At 39.5% G+C, this 14,713-nt stretch overlaps 1 protein-coding gene across 1 annotated transcript in view; it reads right to left on the reverse strand.

Annotated features, from left to right (window-relative positions):
- Positions 1–4,757: 4,757 nt before the first annotated feature.
- Positions 4,758–14,713, reverse strand: part of CEP162 (centrosomal protein 162kDa) — a gene marked incomplete at its 5' end in the record, with an annotated part of 24,813 nt that continues 14,857 nt past the window's right edge. The window contains 6 exons of the mRNA XM_008936942.1: positions 4,758–5,014; positions 7,108–7,242; positions 10,156–10,254; positions 12,111–12,252; positions 12,631–13,301; positions 13,805–14,029. Coding sequence (XP_008935190.1) covers positions 4,796–5,014; positions 7,108–7,242; positions 10,156–10,254; positions 12,111–12,252; positions 12,631–13,301; positions 13,805–14,029 — 1,491 coding nt within the window. The remainder of the gene's footprint in view (positions 5,015–7,107; positions 7,243–10,155; positions 10,255–12,110; positions 12,253–12,630; positions 13,302–13,804; positions 14,030–14,713) is intronic.

The raw sequence follows: 14,713 nt of genomic DNA on the forward strand, positions 1-14,713 counted from the left end.
GCTTTGAAAGCATAGCTGAGCTGCACATGCTCCATCTGCTTTTTGTATTGAATTGGGATGGTGTTGCAACCACAGCTGTTCTCCCAGGGAAAGGTTTGTTAAGGAATTGAATAGATGTAATTACAACCTTTCAGTTTATTTTTGGTTTGTTTTGGAAGAAATAAGTTTCTGAACCTTAGCCAGTACTTAAATTACATTTCAACTTTCTTCAGAATATGGTAACTAATGGCCAAATGGTTTTAGAGACAAGCACATAGGATGCAGAGGAACCAGGTTCAAATGCCTCTGTACTTGGCACTGGTGAGGCTGTACCTCAAATACTGTGGTCGGTTCTGTGCCCCTCACCACAAGAAAGACACTGAGGTACTGCGAGTGTGTCCAAAGAAGGGCAGTGAAGCTGGTGGAGGGTCTAGGGCACAAGTCTTAGGAGGAGCAGCTGATGGAACTGGGGCTGGCAAGTCTGGAGAAAAGGAGGCTGAGGGGAGACCTTACTGTGCTCTACAGCTACCTGAAAGGAGGTTGTAGTGAGGTGGGGATTGAACTCTACTCCTAAGTAACAAGTGATAAGACAAGAGGAAATAGCCTCAGATTGTGCCAGGGGAGGTTTAGATTTGACATTGGGAAAGCCTTCTTTCCTGAAATCCCTGGAACAGGCCATCCAGGGAAGCAATGGAGTCGCCATCCCTGGAGGTATTTAAAAGGCATGGTTTAGTGGTGGGCTTTTCAGACACTTAAATGCAGATTAACTCATTCTTCCCTCACCTGACAAACAGAAAAAGTAGTGAATGTGTTGTGCACTTAAAGAATACAAAGACTGGGGTAAACTTCTTTGTTTTTATCTCCCGTGCTCTTATTGTCAACTACTTATACCTAAATTTCCTCTTTTCAAATGTGATTCTTGCACTACTTACTTCCTAGTGTCTCAAGTAATGGGATTATACTTAAAGCAAAGCAGAGACTGTTTAAAAGTAGCAGGTTATTGTTGAAGATGGTTCCCAAGAGAAGTCTGAAGTGAAGGCTGTTAGAAAAGAGCCTAGCTGCATGGGTTGGAGTGTAGGTCTCCAGTTTGCTGCTCCAGGTGCAGAAAAGGCCTTTTACAGTAAGTCCTTTCCACAAGTATGAATGCTGTAGCTGTGGACTTTCTTCCCAAATTAAGAAATTTGGGAAATCTGCCTTCTAAATGTGGCAACTGCTTCCTGCGGAGGCATCTCACACAACTACTAGCTATTTGATGGTTGTTTTCTGAACTGAAGCTCCATATTGTTCTTGCTAATGAGCTCTGGGACTACTACTAAATGTGGCTTTTATAGCCTATTTCTGGAAGAGTGAGCTGCCCTTCACTGATGTTTGATCTATTTTTTTAGTTTTTAAAGTTTTTTTACTTTGTAGCTCTTGAGAACAGAAATGCTGCTTAAATGAGGAGAAAGTCTGGGTAGAATCCATCTCTTCCACAATCATGAAGTGAAGCTTAAAGTGTTTATGTTTCAAAAAAATGTTGGTCTAGTTGTAGGGGAAAAAAAAAAAAAGCTTACTGGGAATATACCAAGCTTAAGTTAAGCTTTTGTTCTGCTACCTTAAATCTTTTGGGGGCTTTTGGTTGGGTCCATAACTGCTACACTATGGAGGAAGGAGTAGCATTCACGTGTGTGGGTGCTGGTGCCACGGTGCCTAGATCAAAGCTATTTAATAACATGTTCAAGGCATAATACCTACTTAACTGACCACACATTTGAATTGTATTTAATGTCCTTCTGAAGCATGTATTAATCCTATAGAGTTAATTAGGTGTTTGGTTCCTGCTTCTGTTCTTCCCTGACGGTTCTTCAGCTTTTTCCATCTTATTTCCTTTCTTCCCAGTCCTTCATGCTGCTTTTTACAGAACAATACCCTGGCTGTCCCCACTGCACAGCTCCCCCATGATTTCAGAAGCGCTGTGGCAGCAATAGTGTCATTCAGATTTCTTGCTCTGCTTCTGCATTAGAGCAGAGCTAAAGGGGCAAATGCAAAAACTTTCTGTAGTCTTCAAAAGCCATTATTTTAAAGCTGTTTCTTTTTTAAGAACTAACTGACATGATGTTTTGCCTGAGGGGAAAGGGGGTGGGTGTAACAACCAACTCTGTATAGCATGTTTAAAAAAAAAAAGTTCAGGTTCCCAGAAAACCAACATGAGTTGTTTCACTATGAGATGAAGAGAAAGTGTTTTGACCAGGGTAATCCTTCAAAAGGAGTACCTTGAATTTAATGGTGTTTGAAAATGGAATTATTGCAAGTTTTCTTACTGCTTGGCCTGTCTGTTAGAGTCTTTTCTCAAAACTCACTATGAATGCATCAGTTTTAACTTCTTTGAGAGTTCCTCTAAGATATGTTTGTTTGCATAAACATGTATTGTATTCTGTGAAAACCTGACCTAGTAATTTAAGGGTAAATATTTGTGAAATGCTCTTCTGGTTCAGTGAGGTTTAGTTCTGTACTTGCCCAAGGAAGGAGGAATTCAGGTGTGCATTTCCCCTTTCTCCTCTGCCCTGTCCTCCTGGCAAAAGTGAAAAAGTGAAAGCTGCCTGAGCCAAGTACATCTGCTGGAGATACTGCAGAGCTGGACAAAACTTACTCCAGAGCCTCAGGTATGGACAGGTAGAAAGGACAGCAGAAAGCCAAAGCCTTTTTTCAGATGTTCTCCAACAGAAGCAGGAGTTGGAGGCCTGTGCTTTCTTATTTTTGGATGTGAGGTATGTAGTTAGCTCTATAAAAAGGCTAAACATTATGGCTTACAGTAATGGTAAATAATACTGTCCTTGCTTGGTAAAATTGAATCACATTTCAAATTAAATTCTAACTCAGATACCAGCATTTACTGAGAACTGAATATAAGGAGGCTTGAAGGAATGACATGAACACTAAGGTAACTCCCTCTTGCTGCCCTGAGAATTACACATTTGGGGGAGTTTCCAGCAAGCGGAGCTGCTGCCCCTGGGCCTTCCTGGCAGAGGCAGTGCCCTCCTCCCCAGACCTGGCCTTAATCCGGGAACACAATTCTGGGAACACAAGGGTTGCTGTAAAGAGTCCCACTTCAGGTCACACACTTTGAGGAAATAAATGGTAAGCTGAAATTACTCAATTTTATCCTTTTAATTTGCAAAACAATCCCACATCAAGAAAATACAGCTTATTTACACAGAGCTGCTATTTTATGTACAGAGCATCACTGTATTTACATGTTTTGTGAGTACAGATTACTAGTTCATTATCAGGGGACAAAACATATATACTAAAAATGCTGAAAATATCTGCATCTGATTAATATTTTCATCGCCAACTGGCAATCCTTTATTTTATATCTACACATGTGTATATTTACTCTCACTTTGTTTGTGTATGCTCAAAAAACCTCCTTGCACTTTACTACAATTTGTTACACTATTTTGTCCTTTACACGCGCTCAGTTACATGCTTGTGCAAGACAAAACATGTTTGCTTCTGGTCCTTGGAGAAGCCAGATACACACAGCCACAGAGCTGGGCTATTTCACATTTTACTTACATGCTTGCTTCAGCCAATACTACAGGGACCTGAAGAGCACATTCTGGCTTCTACCTTCTCTTTGCCCTAAGTGAGTGTAGTTGATTCAGCTACAGCCTCAATATACTTGCCATGGAATTCTTAACAACTTGCAGTGCTGAGACTTCCAACTAATAATTCACTGATTTGTTTGGAAACCTGTCCTGCCAGCCACCAAACAGCTCTACCTTGAATTTTCTTTCATTTGACTTATTGCTTTTCTCCTTTTTCTGTCCTCTTAGTGGCAGGTTTTTCATATTACAAGTGTGATAGCCATCTGTATCTTCCCTCCCCAGACTCCTCTCTGAAGCAGGGCAGCCCCTGGGGGGTCCATTAGTTCCTAAAGCAACATTTTTCTAGCCTGCTCTTTGTTCTTTTTTTTCATCCAGTTGGTCCCTCTCTTTCTTGAGACAAGGGACCAAAAGCTTAGCACCCTGTTACACATCAGAATGCAGTAGGAACTGTCCCCACACTAGCTAGCTCGTATCTTACCAGCTCTACCCTTAGGTGTGTAACTCCAGCAGGGCATGAGAGGAGAGGGAGAGGCAACGGTCTCTGACCTTCAGCTTGTTACCTGCCGTGATGCCTGTCAGGTCAGCAGAAAGAAGTTACAGCCACATTCAATATTGGGGTAGTGGATTATTGCTGCCAAAGCATGCTAGTCTCCTTTGTCACTCCTAAAGACTAGAGCTGGCGGTTTGGTTTGGTTTCTGGCCCCTTTTCCAACTTCCACCGTACTCTAAATTTTCCCACCAACATCACTGCAGTCTCAGCTTTAGTACATAGTCTACACAGTTGACTGGCCCCTTTGTTCTGGCAAGATCATCTATAAAGATACTACTGTGCCTGATCTAATAGCCCTTTGTAGCAGACTACTCAAATTTTTCCCAAAGGAATCACTGTAAGAGAAATTATAAAAAGTTAAAAATATTCCGGCATGTTCTGCAGTATCTGAAAAAGCATCAAATGGACTATGTCAATGGGAACTGAATTTACAGAATGACCTTAATATTCCAAGTATTTTAAAAAAATTGCATGTAACTTTATTACTAAAAAAATACAAGACATACAATGTGACTAGGGTGTTGCTCAATGCAAACCTACCTTTGGACTAGCAAGATTGCAGATAAGACCAGAGCATAAATCAATTTGTGAGTGATACATTAATGATCTTCAGTAGTATTTTCTATCTATAACTTTGAACATTAAAATTCTGAATCGCTAATCACCTCCTATGTGTTCATGTCTTCCAACAGCTGTCTGTCATGCTGAATGCAGTGGAATTTGGGGCAGGAATAACCACCCCTTGTTTCTGCAGTTCTCGTAAAACATCCAATATCGAATCCAGTTCCACTCGGAACTTCTCCAGCTCTTGGTTCTTCCTCTGGGCCAGCCTGCGCCACTTCTCAGCCTCCAGGCTCTGCCTTGCCTCAGGGAGATGCTGCCTTAGTTTGGCTGCCTGCAAATCAGAAGCCAGTTGGCATTGTGACTTCCTAGTCAGATATTTGGCCAACTGCAGCCCCTTTACAAAAAGATGCCACTTCATTGTATTTGATGCTCAGTTTCAAAGCCCAGTGCTCACATTAAATGGAAACAATTTGTTCTGAACATTAGTAAAAAAAAAATCCTTCTGATAGCAATGCATCCCATTAAGTAGCTGCAGTAATGACAGAAGGGTAGAATCCATTATCGACTAATGACTCTCAGGGGAATTTAACTTACTGTCTCCAAAGCAGCAATATTTGAATATTTAAGACAAAGCTCAGCATATGACATAAACCCGTCTATAGTCAAAATGAACCTTTTTAATTGCCCTTTAAATGCATTAATTAACACTCTGCAAGCAAAACAAACCAAATCTGAGTGACATGTTCTGAGCTACTACTGTACTTCTAAAACCACAAGTTCAATGAATTATCAGAAAATATCCTGTAGTCACAGAGGTCTGAAGGCTCTGCAGATACAAGTCTGAATTACTTTTGACATCCATCTGTGGCATAATCCTATTAAATTACCCAAAATAACAAGCATCACAAGCTATCAAAATCTCCACACTACTTTTAGTTGTAATAGATTCTTTAAGGAAAGCTCTATCACTTAAAGACCATAATTATTCTATTTGCAGTTTGATACCAAGAATAACCCACTATTTCCTTGTTCAGCAGTTTTTCCACACTGTTCATTTTGTTATCATTCATTTGGGGGACTGTTCTATGCTACACTGCAGACAAAGTTGTAAAACCAGGACAAACAAAACTCAAAGATTAATATATGATGAGGCTAGTAAACCAGGAAAGATTAAATGACTTAGTAGTAATTGTTGCATATACTATTATGTCTATTTTTATAAAACATGTTCCAGAAGACCTTAGTAAATACTTCAGGTCAGGTAATTAATTCATTGGAGACAGACCACAGACTAGGCAGCAGCAGACACTTTACAAAAGTAAAGTAAGTAAAGAGTCTCACATTATACAAAAGCAAATAAAAAGGCATAAAAAAGTATCTATTAAAGTTGCCTTTAGCAGGACAGAATGTGAAAAAAAAAAATAATCAATGACAGCAGGATTTGCTCTTAATCCAGGGTCTTCTTTTATGCATGTCTCTTTGGAGAGGAAAAAAAAAAATGTAGAAATGTACTGAGAATCAAACCTTCTACCCTGAGCAATTCTGTATGTACAAGTGTATTCCTTGAGATCTGCTTTCAAAACTCCACAGACTAAGAGCAACCACTAGAGGTTTCATGACCTTCCAGTCCAGCTGCCCTTCTTGGACTTCATATATTTAAGTAAAACCTAAAATATGACTGTCTTTCATTAGTGCATTAACTTAAGTGATGAAAGTGTTGAGGAAAAAAAAAGAAGCTCCCCCAATAGATGAAAAATCAGGATGGAGGCCATAATAAAAAAGATGATGGAAAAAAAAAATCAGTGCAAAACTGTTTTACCCATTCAAGGGCTACAGATGTCAGATACAAGAAGCTGTACCACAAAAATCCAAAATTTTTAGTTTGTGGAGGATAAAGACTTTTTTTTTTTGTTGTTGCTGGTTCCTTGTTTCAGGTATCAAAACCAGTATATGGTAGACTGCTGCAAGATGTTTCTATACTTTGAATGCAGCTTTTCTGAACTGGACTTCTAGGACTAGAAAATAAAACTACGGTTCAGTAGCTTAACAAACTGCATTACAAACTCATCAATTTTTCAACAGCTATCTTTCACTGCATAACTGAAATATGAAATAACCAAATGGTACAAGGGACTTCCAGAGGTCACGTGGTCCAACCCGCTGCAAAAGCAAGGTCTCCTCAGGTCAGGTTGCGAGGATCTTACCTACCTGATAAGCAAGTCAGCTACGAGTAATTTCAACTACCACAGCAAGGATGTGCTGAGTGGGACTGCACCTACGTTCACCTGCACCAGCAGGTGCCAGAGACAAAACTCTATCAAAAAGCACTTGGCTGCCTGCAGCGTGAGCTAAATGAGCCTGTGCAAGTACCACAAAATGACAGTTAAACTAATAAATTGTAAATGAAGATAGACTCTGGTATACCTGCTGAATTTCATGCTCTCTTTCTGCATGTCTAGTCTCTATATGCTTGATTTTCTTTTCCAGGCTCAAGAAGTGTTTCATTTCAGGACTCTGGCTCTCCTTAGCCTCTCTCAGTTCTTCCAACAATTTTGCAACCTACAGTTTGAGAGAATTGATGAAAATTGTTATAATTGTGCTAAGCAGTGTATAAAACAGATTCCTTTCAAAGTGTATTTGCATTGTTTAATCACTCCATTCAAAAGCTGTAGAAAGGAAGACAAAAAAGAAATCTTTATTCAGAAGCTTCAACAGTGGCTCAGGAACTTAGATTAGGATCTTTCATTTGAAAGAGTGGCTTGAGGATATGAAACTGTAGCCCTTTTTGATAAATCAAATCCTGTTCGGAATATGTTATGATTATTCATAGTCAATTTTTATACATCTAACCATACTAAAAAAAAAAAAATAGGAGACTTACAATTAGATGTTCTCACAGAACTTCTCCTTATACCCTGCATAAAGTTCCAATATAAAACCTACCAGCATATTTCTAAGGAATAAATTAAGAAAAGCCACGCTGCTAACAGACATGATTACAGACCCCTTTTTGGCTAATAATTGCCAGTTCAGCTCTACCAGTGACTTACAACTGATTTCATGATCCTCCAGAAATTCAGGCAAGTTTTCTCATAAAGCCCTACTGGTTTATTCTCATTCTTTGCCTATCCTTGCCTAATGTGGCATTTACTCATTTAACATCCTGTCTTTTTTGGTCATTTTCTTCATGTGTATAAGCGACCTACAGTGAAAGCTTTGAAGTCTTTATGCTTTGTTATAGCCTTTAGCTTCCCTTAACCAATGTATTTGAGAACTGCCAACCCTCTTCAAGCTCTCGGCCATCCGTGGCTCTCTGCTGCTGAATTCATGCAGCTGCAAGCATTGCGTCTCCATGAGATGATGTTGCTCTTATTGAGAAGCGAGTCCAAGATAGCTTAACTCTTATTTCCATTTTTTAACATGGTTTTCTAAAATCTAAGTTTCTACGCTATGACATTTTTGCCTGTCCCTTACTGCAGCTTTGAACCTGTGGGCCAGTTTCAGCTGCATGTGTCAGAGGAGCAGAAGTCCCAGTTTCATGCCTGTGAAGCTGAGTGCTGCTTGGCTGCTAAGCTGCCCACTGAAGGGAAAGGCTGATGTGCAATCTCAAGTACATAATCGAATACAAGAAAAAAACCATGCAGACAATACGTTATGAGCGGAAAAAAGCCCCAGGAGAAAATGGGCTCCACATAGTTTGCCAAAACCAGAACTATGTTAAATACAGTGCTGTGCTACATGCAAGCTGTTATGCAAAAGAGGTACATAGTTAATGGAAAACATCCATAAACAGCATTTCTGAAATTAGTATTCAAATAACAATCTTCCAGGGAGCCTTAGAAAAAGTTTGCCTTTTTTTCAGGTACCACCATTTTGGAGGACTCAGTCCTAGTACAAATGGTAGGGCTTTTTTCCCCTATCATGACTAATTCTGTTTGCAGAATTTTGGTTGCCTTCTTTTTTTCAGCTGGACTGACATTTCATGCTCAGAATATATTTTATAAGAAAGCACAGCAATCATGCTAGAGGGCAGGAGCAAGACTTGACTTTGACATTCCCCTCTGTATAGCCTTGCCATGATTTTTGTGACAAAGGCACTCCATTACATTTTCTTAAATGCCAGCACCTTGAACTCAGCCTGCAACGTGGGGGTCAGATAGGTTGATCATTCTCTTAACCATTGGTAATCTGTAAGATAGCCACAGAAGAAAACAATCAGTAACATTTGTCTCATTGTACTCTTGCCACGTTTTCCCAGGAAGAAGTTTTGCATATACTGGGATCACTGGAGTGAAAGAAGCTTTGAATGGATGGAAAGGCAACATCTATTGTTAGATTCATAATATGAACCCAAAGTCTCAGCCTTTATTCTGCAGATAGAGTTTGTTTAATAGGAGATCTTTTGTCTCTCCCTAGGAACCCTCACTTTTCTACAAATACTTCACAACAGAGGTAGAATTTTGCATGGGTAAGATACATACCGAGTGAGTTTAGTGGGATTAATTATATTAAGTATGTACTAAACACAGACTGCTACTTCTCTCATTTCCTCTAAATAAGGGCAGCAAACAAGATTAAATGTCTGGTGTTCTTAATCCCTTAAAGAATAGGAAAATTCTTTTTAATAACTCTTTCAGGTTAATTACTGTACTGTCAAAATGAAGTTAAAATTAGCAAAATTCATGTGTCAAGGATGTAGTGAATTAAACACAGGCACAATGCTAAGACAGGCTATATCCTCCTCCTGAATAGGAGGTGATGAAAAAAGATTGGCAGCACTTCAAGAATTACAAAAGCATAGCAAACAGTTCAAAAAGCTTGAACTAAGAGACAGACAGCAAATCTACACAGTATTAACCCCAAAATGAAAACATGAACAAGTGTGATTTTTAGATTATATGCTATTAATAGGTATCTCAGTTTTTTCCTAGTCTTTTTCAAACCTCCGTGAACTTCACAAGAACTGTAACAACTAACCTCCTCTTGAGAGACTTCAGGTGTCAAAGATATCAAAGGAGAAAAACCAAGAATATAATTGCCTCTGTCAGTTTTATGGCAATGAAAAATGAAAATGGAAGGCTTCATCTGAACAAAGAAATTGAAAATAGTAACAACATACCCTCTTAATAAAGAAAAAGTCCTGTGGTCCATTTGTTAACCGTCACAACTCTCAAAGAAAAAACTACAAATGCTTGGATTAAACTGATGATAATTTTTTCCTACTGATGTCAGACATTTCTAACTAATTATAGAAATAAAATAAAAATAATCAAAGGAGGTCAAAGTTCTACCTTCTGTTCTGTGTTGTTTTCTTGTCCACAGGTCTTCTGCATTCTCAGGTGTAACTGATATAGAAGCAATTGACAAAGATACTATTTCCAAGACCTATTTTACAACATATGGAGACTTTACAAGGCCAAAAGTAAAAACTCTGATTAGAATAAGATACCCCCAATCCAAACTGAAATATACCTCTTTTTGTAGGAGTTCCTCTCTCATCTGTGAAACTAAAAGGGCTTCCTGATGTCTCTGTTGTTCACTGATTTGTTCTTGGAGATGTTTTATTAATATCTACAAAAAGATGAAAAATGGTTTGGCATTACCATAAATAGCCACGTCAACATCTGAAAACCTGTGCAGGGAAAGTGTATCAAAACTATAACCAGTAATGTAGTACTGCAGGTATGAGTGATGCATGCAGCCACAATCTCACCTCCAACACGTGTGCATCTGTGCTGCTTAACAGCCCCCTGTTCAATGGCACACGTGCATGTACACAGTATATATGGAAACAGGTCTTGATCTTCAAGTTACTTTCCTCAGTTAAAAAACGTTCTGAAATAATCTGAATGCAGTAGTTCTTTCTATCTTCATACTGTGTGTAAAACGTCTCCCAGAATTTTAATGCATAAATATAATCACAGGCCCAGGTCCTCATGGGGGACTTCAACCACCCGGATACCTGCTGGAGCAACACCACAGCATGGCTTAAGCAGTCCAGGAGGTCCCTGGAAAGCACTGACGACAACTTCCTGAGCCGAGTGACAGAGGAGCCAGTGAGGAGAGGTGCTCTGCTGGGCCTTAAACTCACAAGCAAGGAAGTGTTTGTTAGGGATGTGAGTATCAAAGACAACCTTGTCTGCAGTGACCATGAGATGGTGGAATTCAGGATCCTGAGAGAGGGGAGCAGGCCAAAACGCATGAACACAACCCTGGACTTCAGGAGAGCAGACACTGGCCTCTTGAGAGATCTGCTCGCAGGAATCTCAAGGGATGGGGCCATGGCTGGGGGGAAGAGTCCAAACAAGCTGGTTGACATTCAAGGATCAACTTTTCCAAGCTCAAGAGCAGTCCATCCCAACAAGCAGAAAGTCAAGCAAAATGCAAGTACACCACCATGGATGTACAGGGAACTCCTGGAAAGAAACATTTTATGTTTTTGGAAGCATACAGTAGGAACAAGGACAAGTAACCTGGGAGTAATATAGAGACACTGTGCAAGCATGCAGGGACGTTTAGGAAAGGTGAAGCCCACCTGGAATTGAATCTGGTGAGACCAGCAAAGGCAACAACAAGGGCTTCCATAAGTTCCTAAGTGGCAAACAGGAGACTAGAGAAAACGTGGGCCTGCTGATGAATGGGGCAGGAGTCCTGGCAACTCAGAACATGGAACTGAAGGCCTTCTTCACCTCAGTCTTCACTAGCAAGACTGGCCTTCTGGAGTTCAAGGCCCCAGAAACTAGGGGACAAGTCTGGAATGAGGAAGATGCACCCCCAGTGGAAGAGGAACTGGTCAGGGAATACTTATGCAAACTGCACATACATAAGTCCATGGCTGTGACAAGATGCAACCACGTGTGCTGAGGGCAAATGTCACTCCTACCTTTGCTGATCATACAAACTGGGAGGAGTGTCTCATACAAAAAAGGGTTGTGGTGCCCTCCAGAGAGTCCTTGACAGGGTGGAGAAATGGGCTTACAGGAACCTCATGAACTCCAGCAAAGGGAACTGTAAAGTCCTGCTCCTGGAGAGGAACAACCCCAAGCACCAGTATATGCTGGGGGTCACTCAGCTGGAAAGCAGCTTTAAAGAAAAGGACCTGGATGTCCTGGTGGACACCAAGTTGAACAAAAGGCTAACATCATCCTGGGGTCTCTAAGTCCAGAGAAGTTGTGGAAAATTCCTCCTTGGAGATACTCAAAGGCCATCTAGACACGGTCCTGAGAAACTGTCTCTAGATGATCCTGCTTGAGCAGGGCTTTGGACAAGATGATGTCCAGGGGCCCCTTGCCAACCTCAGCCATTCTGTGATTCTGTGAATACAGTGGCACAGGCCCATTTTTAAAACAATAGATCCTACTTCAAAGAAACAAAGTTTATAGTAATATAGAACTTTAACAGATATCTATGAATGTATCTACTGTTACCTCTTGTGTTGAAATTCTGCTGTTTAGTTCAGCTACTTTAGAAGTAGAATGCTCCTTTGCATACTGGCAAAGAATCTTCTCCATTTCCCTCTGATGGGAAGCTTTCAGAGATGCAATGTATTCTGCTGTATCTTCCTGTACCCTGAACAGAGTAAGGATAAGATGTAGTAAAGCAGCTACAGACAGTTCTTCAAAAATGCAGAAAAAAAATAAAGTAGATGCTTTTAAATCATAACGCAGCTCTCTTGTTTCAGGTATCTGTTTTAGAACAGAATGTGCTGCAGTCTAAATATGACCATTTCCTGTACTTTGTCTACGAAGGGATGTGTAGGAGGCTAGCTGAAGTGTAAATTTTCTACAGTTGGTCAGGTAAGTCCCACTGAAAGCATACCCTAGTTTGAAGGAAAGTATGTGTGTCAAATATTAACTAAAATTCCAAAGCTGACATGAATGTGTCACTTCAGACCTCTATCAGCCAACACTTCAACATGGTTTTTAAAGGAAGATGTTGAGTATTTACCTTCGAATGTTATTTTCAGAATGAGCCAGTGCTGCTTGAGACTTCACCCTCTGCTGGTTCATTTCCAGAGACCCTCTTTCTAGCTCCTCTTTCAGCTGTGCATTTTCTTGCAGCACTTCTGAGAGATTGGAATCAGAGAAGGCATGTGGATGGTATATTTTGTCATGATTGGAAATGCTTAAAAAGGGTTCACTGCTGCTAGAGTGCCTTTTATCTGTTGCTGAGGTATTCTTTTTCAGAATCTCTGTAGCATTTTCTTTATTATTGGTTTTATTCCTCAAGTTATTATCAGACAACATCATCATCCTTTCTTTTTGAAGTTTCTCTACAGTTTTTGTAAGGTCTTGTATTTCTCTGTTTTTGGTGACCAGTTCTTCATTTAGCTTTAACAGTTTGTCTTTTGTGTTACCTGGTTTCACTGGAGAGTCAGTGGACTCTAGATCTTTATTATCCTTTTTACTTCTGAGTTTTAACTGGGAATTTTGACTTTTAAGGTTTTCAATTTCTGTCTGGAGGTTTTTAACAGTGATCTGATGGGTCTTCTTTAGATTCTGAAGCTCCTGTTCAAGTTCTGTAGAACTGGCTTTATCATCATTCAGTTTTGGTGATTCGTTCATAAATTTGTAGGCAAGTAGTTGCTCAAGCTCTACAAGTCTTTGCTCATACTGTATCTAAGGGAGGGGAGTGGGAGGAGTTAAAAAAGAGGCAGTTACCTCAAGTGTACTTTTATTATTAGCTCTTCCTATTATTCTTTACAGTTACTGCACATCTGAAGCAAGATTTCACAGGACAAGATACACATCAGTATCACTAAGGACACTACTTAATCAGTTCAGAAATTAATTAGTGAAAAAATTGCGATGCAAACTTCAGTCTGATGTAAAGCAGAATTACTCAAAACATTTACTACAAAGTAATCCTCTACTCACAATGAATGCATTAACTATGGCAAAGAAAATTAAATTGACAAGAAACTATTTCATTTTCATATAACTGAGTTCTCTTCAGATGTTACCAACTCAAGCTACTGAAATTCTGTTTATAAATTTTTTGAATATTTGTCCCTGGAATGTGGTCCTTGCCTTCAGTTTTCAGCACCACTCTGTGTTAGACCCCAGTAACCTTGTGACTGGTACTTGTGGAGCAAACTACTCAACAAGCCTCCAACTTTTACCTTTATTTTTTGAAACTGTTGTTCCATGGCACGGAGACTTTTCTTAGCTTCATCATCTTTACCTTCAAGTTCTGTTTCTAGCTTTTTTATTCTTCTCTCCAAAAAATCAACTGTCTTTGTTTTAGCTGAAGGATCATTAGCTTTCTCAGCAGCAACAGCAGCATAAATTAAAGCAGGCAAAGAATTCGGATACCTCCTTTTTATTATTCCTTCCATTTCTTTGATCTATTGGAAAGAAAAGTAAGTAAGAAGTAAAAAAAGAACAAAACTGATGAAAAGTGAGCTGAAATAAGTGACAATGTTAACAAACATCATCCACTTAAGCTGGGTGAAGAATGAAAACTAGAGATGAATATGTTGGGAATTTTTTCCACTGTTTACATTTATGTTGTAGAATATAGAAAAGCAAGACCATAATCTCTTCCTGATTGACTTATACATCATCTTAAACAAAATATTGCTCTGGTCTTCAGATTGTCTTATATCAAACAGACCTTTTATTTACTTAGCAGTTACTTTGTATAGGGCTCTTAATGCTCCTAAAAGCATTTGCTTTTTCTCTGGACTTACATTCACATTCTAATTTTCCAACTGTTACAGAGATACTTCATAACAGTATTAAAATTATCCTCCCAATAACAGATTTGTCTTTTATTTTGGAGTCTGCAATAAAATAAAACTAACACGTTCCACTCAAGACTAATAACAAGCCCCTCCTTTATCTATGGATAAAATATTCTGCACATGAGCATACTGCAGAAGCTTTTTCTGGTTTACAGAATTACAGAATCGTTCTGGTTGGAAGAGACCTTTAAGATCATTTGTCCCACATCCCTACCAAATGCAGCTGTCATCTCCAAAAATTCAGAAAGGCCTCACTTGTCCACCTGACTTGTCCTCAGCAGGAAC

This window comes from Merops nubicus, unplaced genomic scaffold, assembly GCF_000691845.1.
Source record: "Merops nubicus isolate BGI_N331 unplaced genomic scaffold, ASM69184v1 scaffold6473, whole genome shotgun sequence".
Lineage (NCBI taxonomy): Eukaryota > Metazoa > Chordata > Aves > Coraciiformes > Meropidae > Merops > Merops nubicus.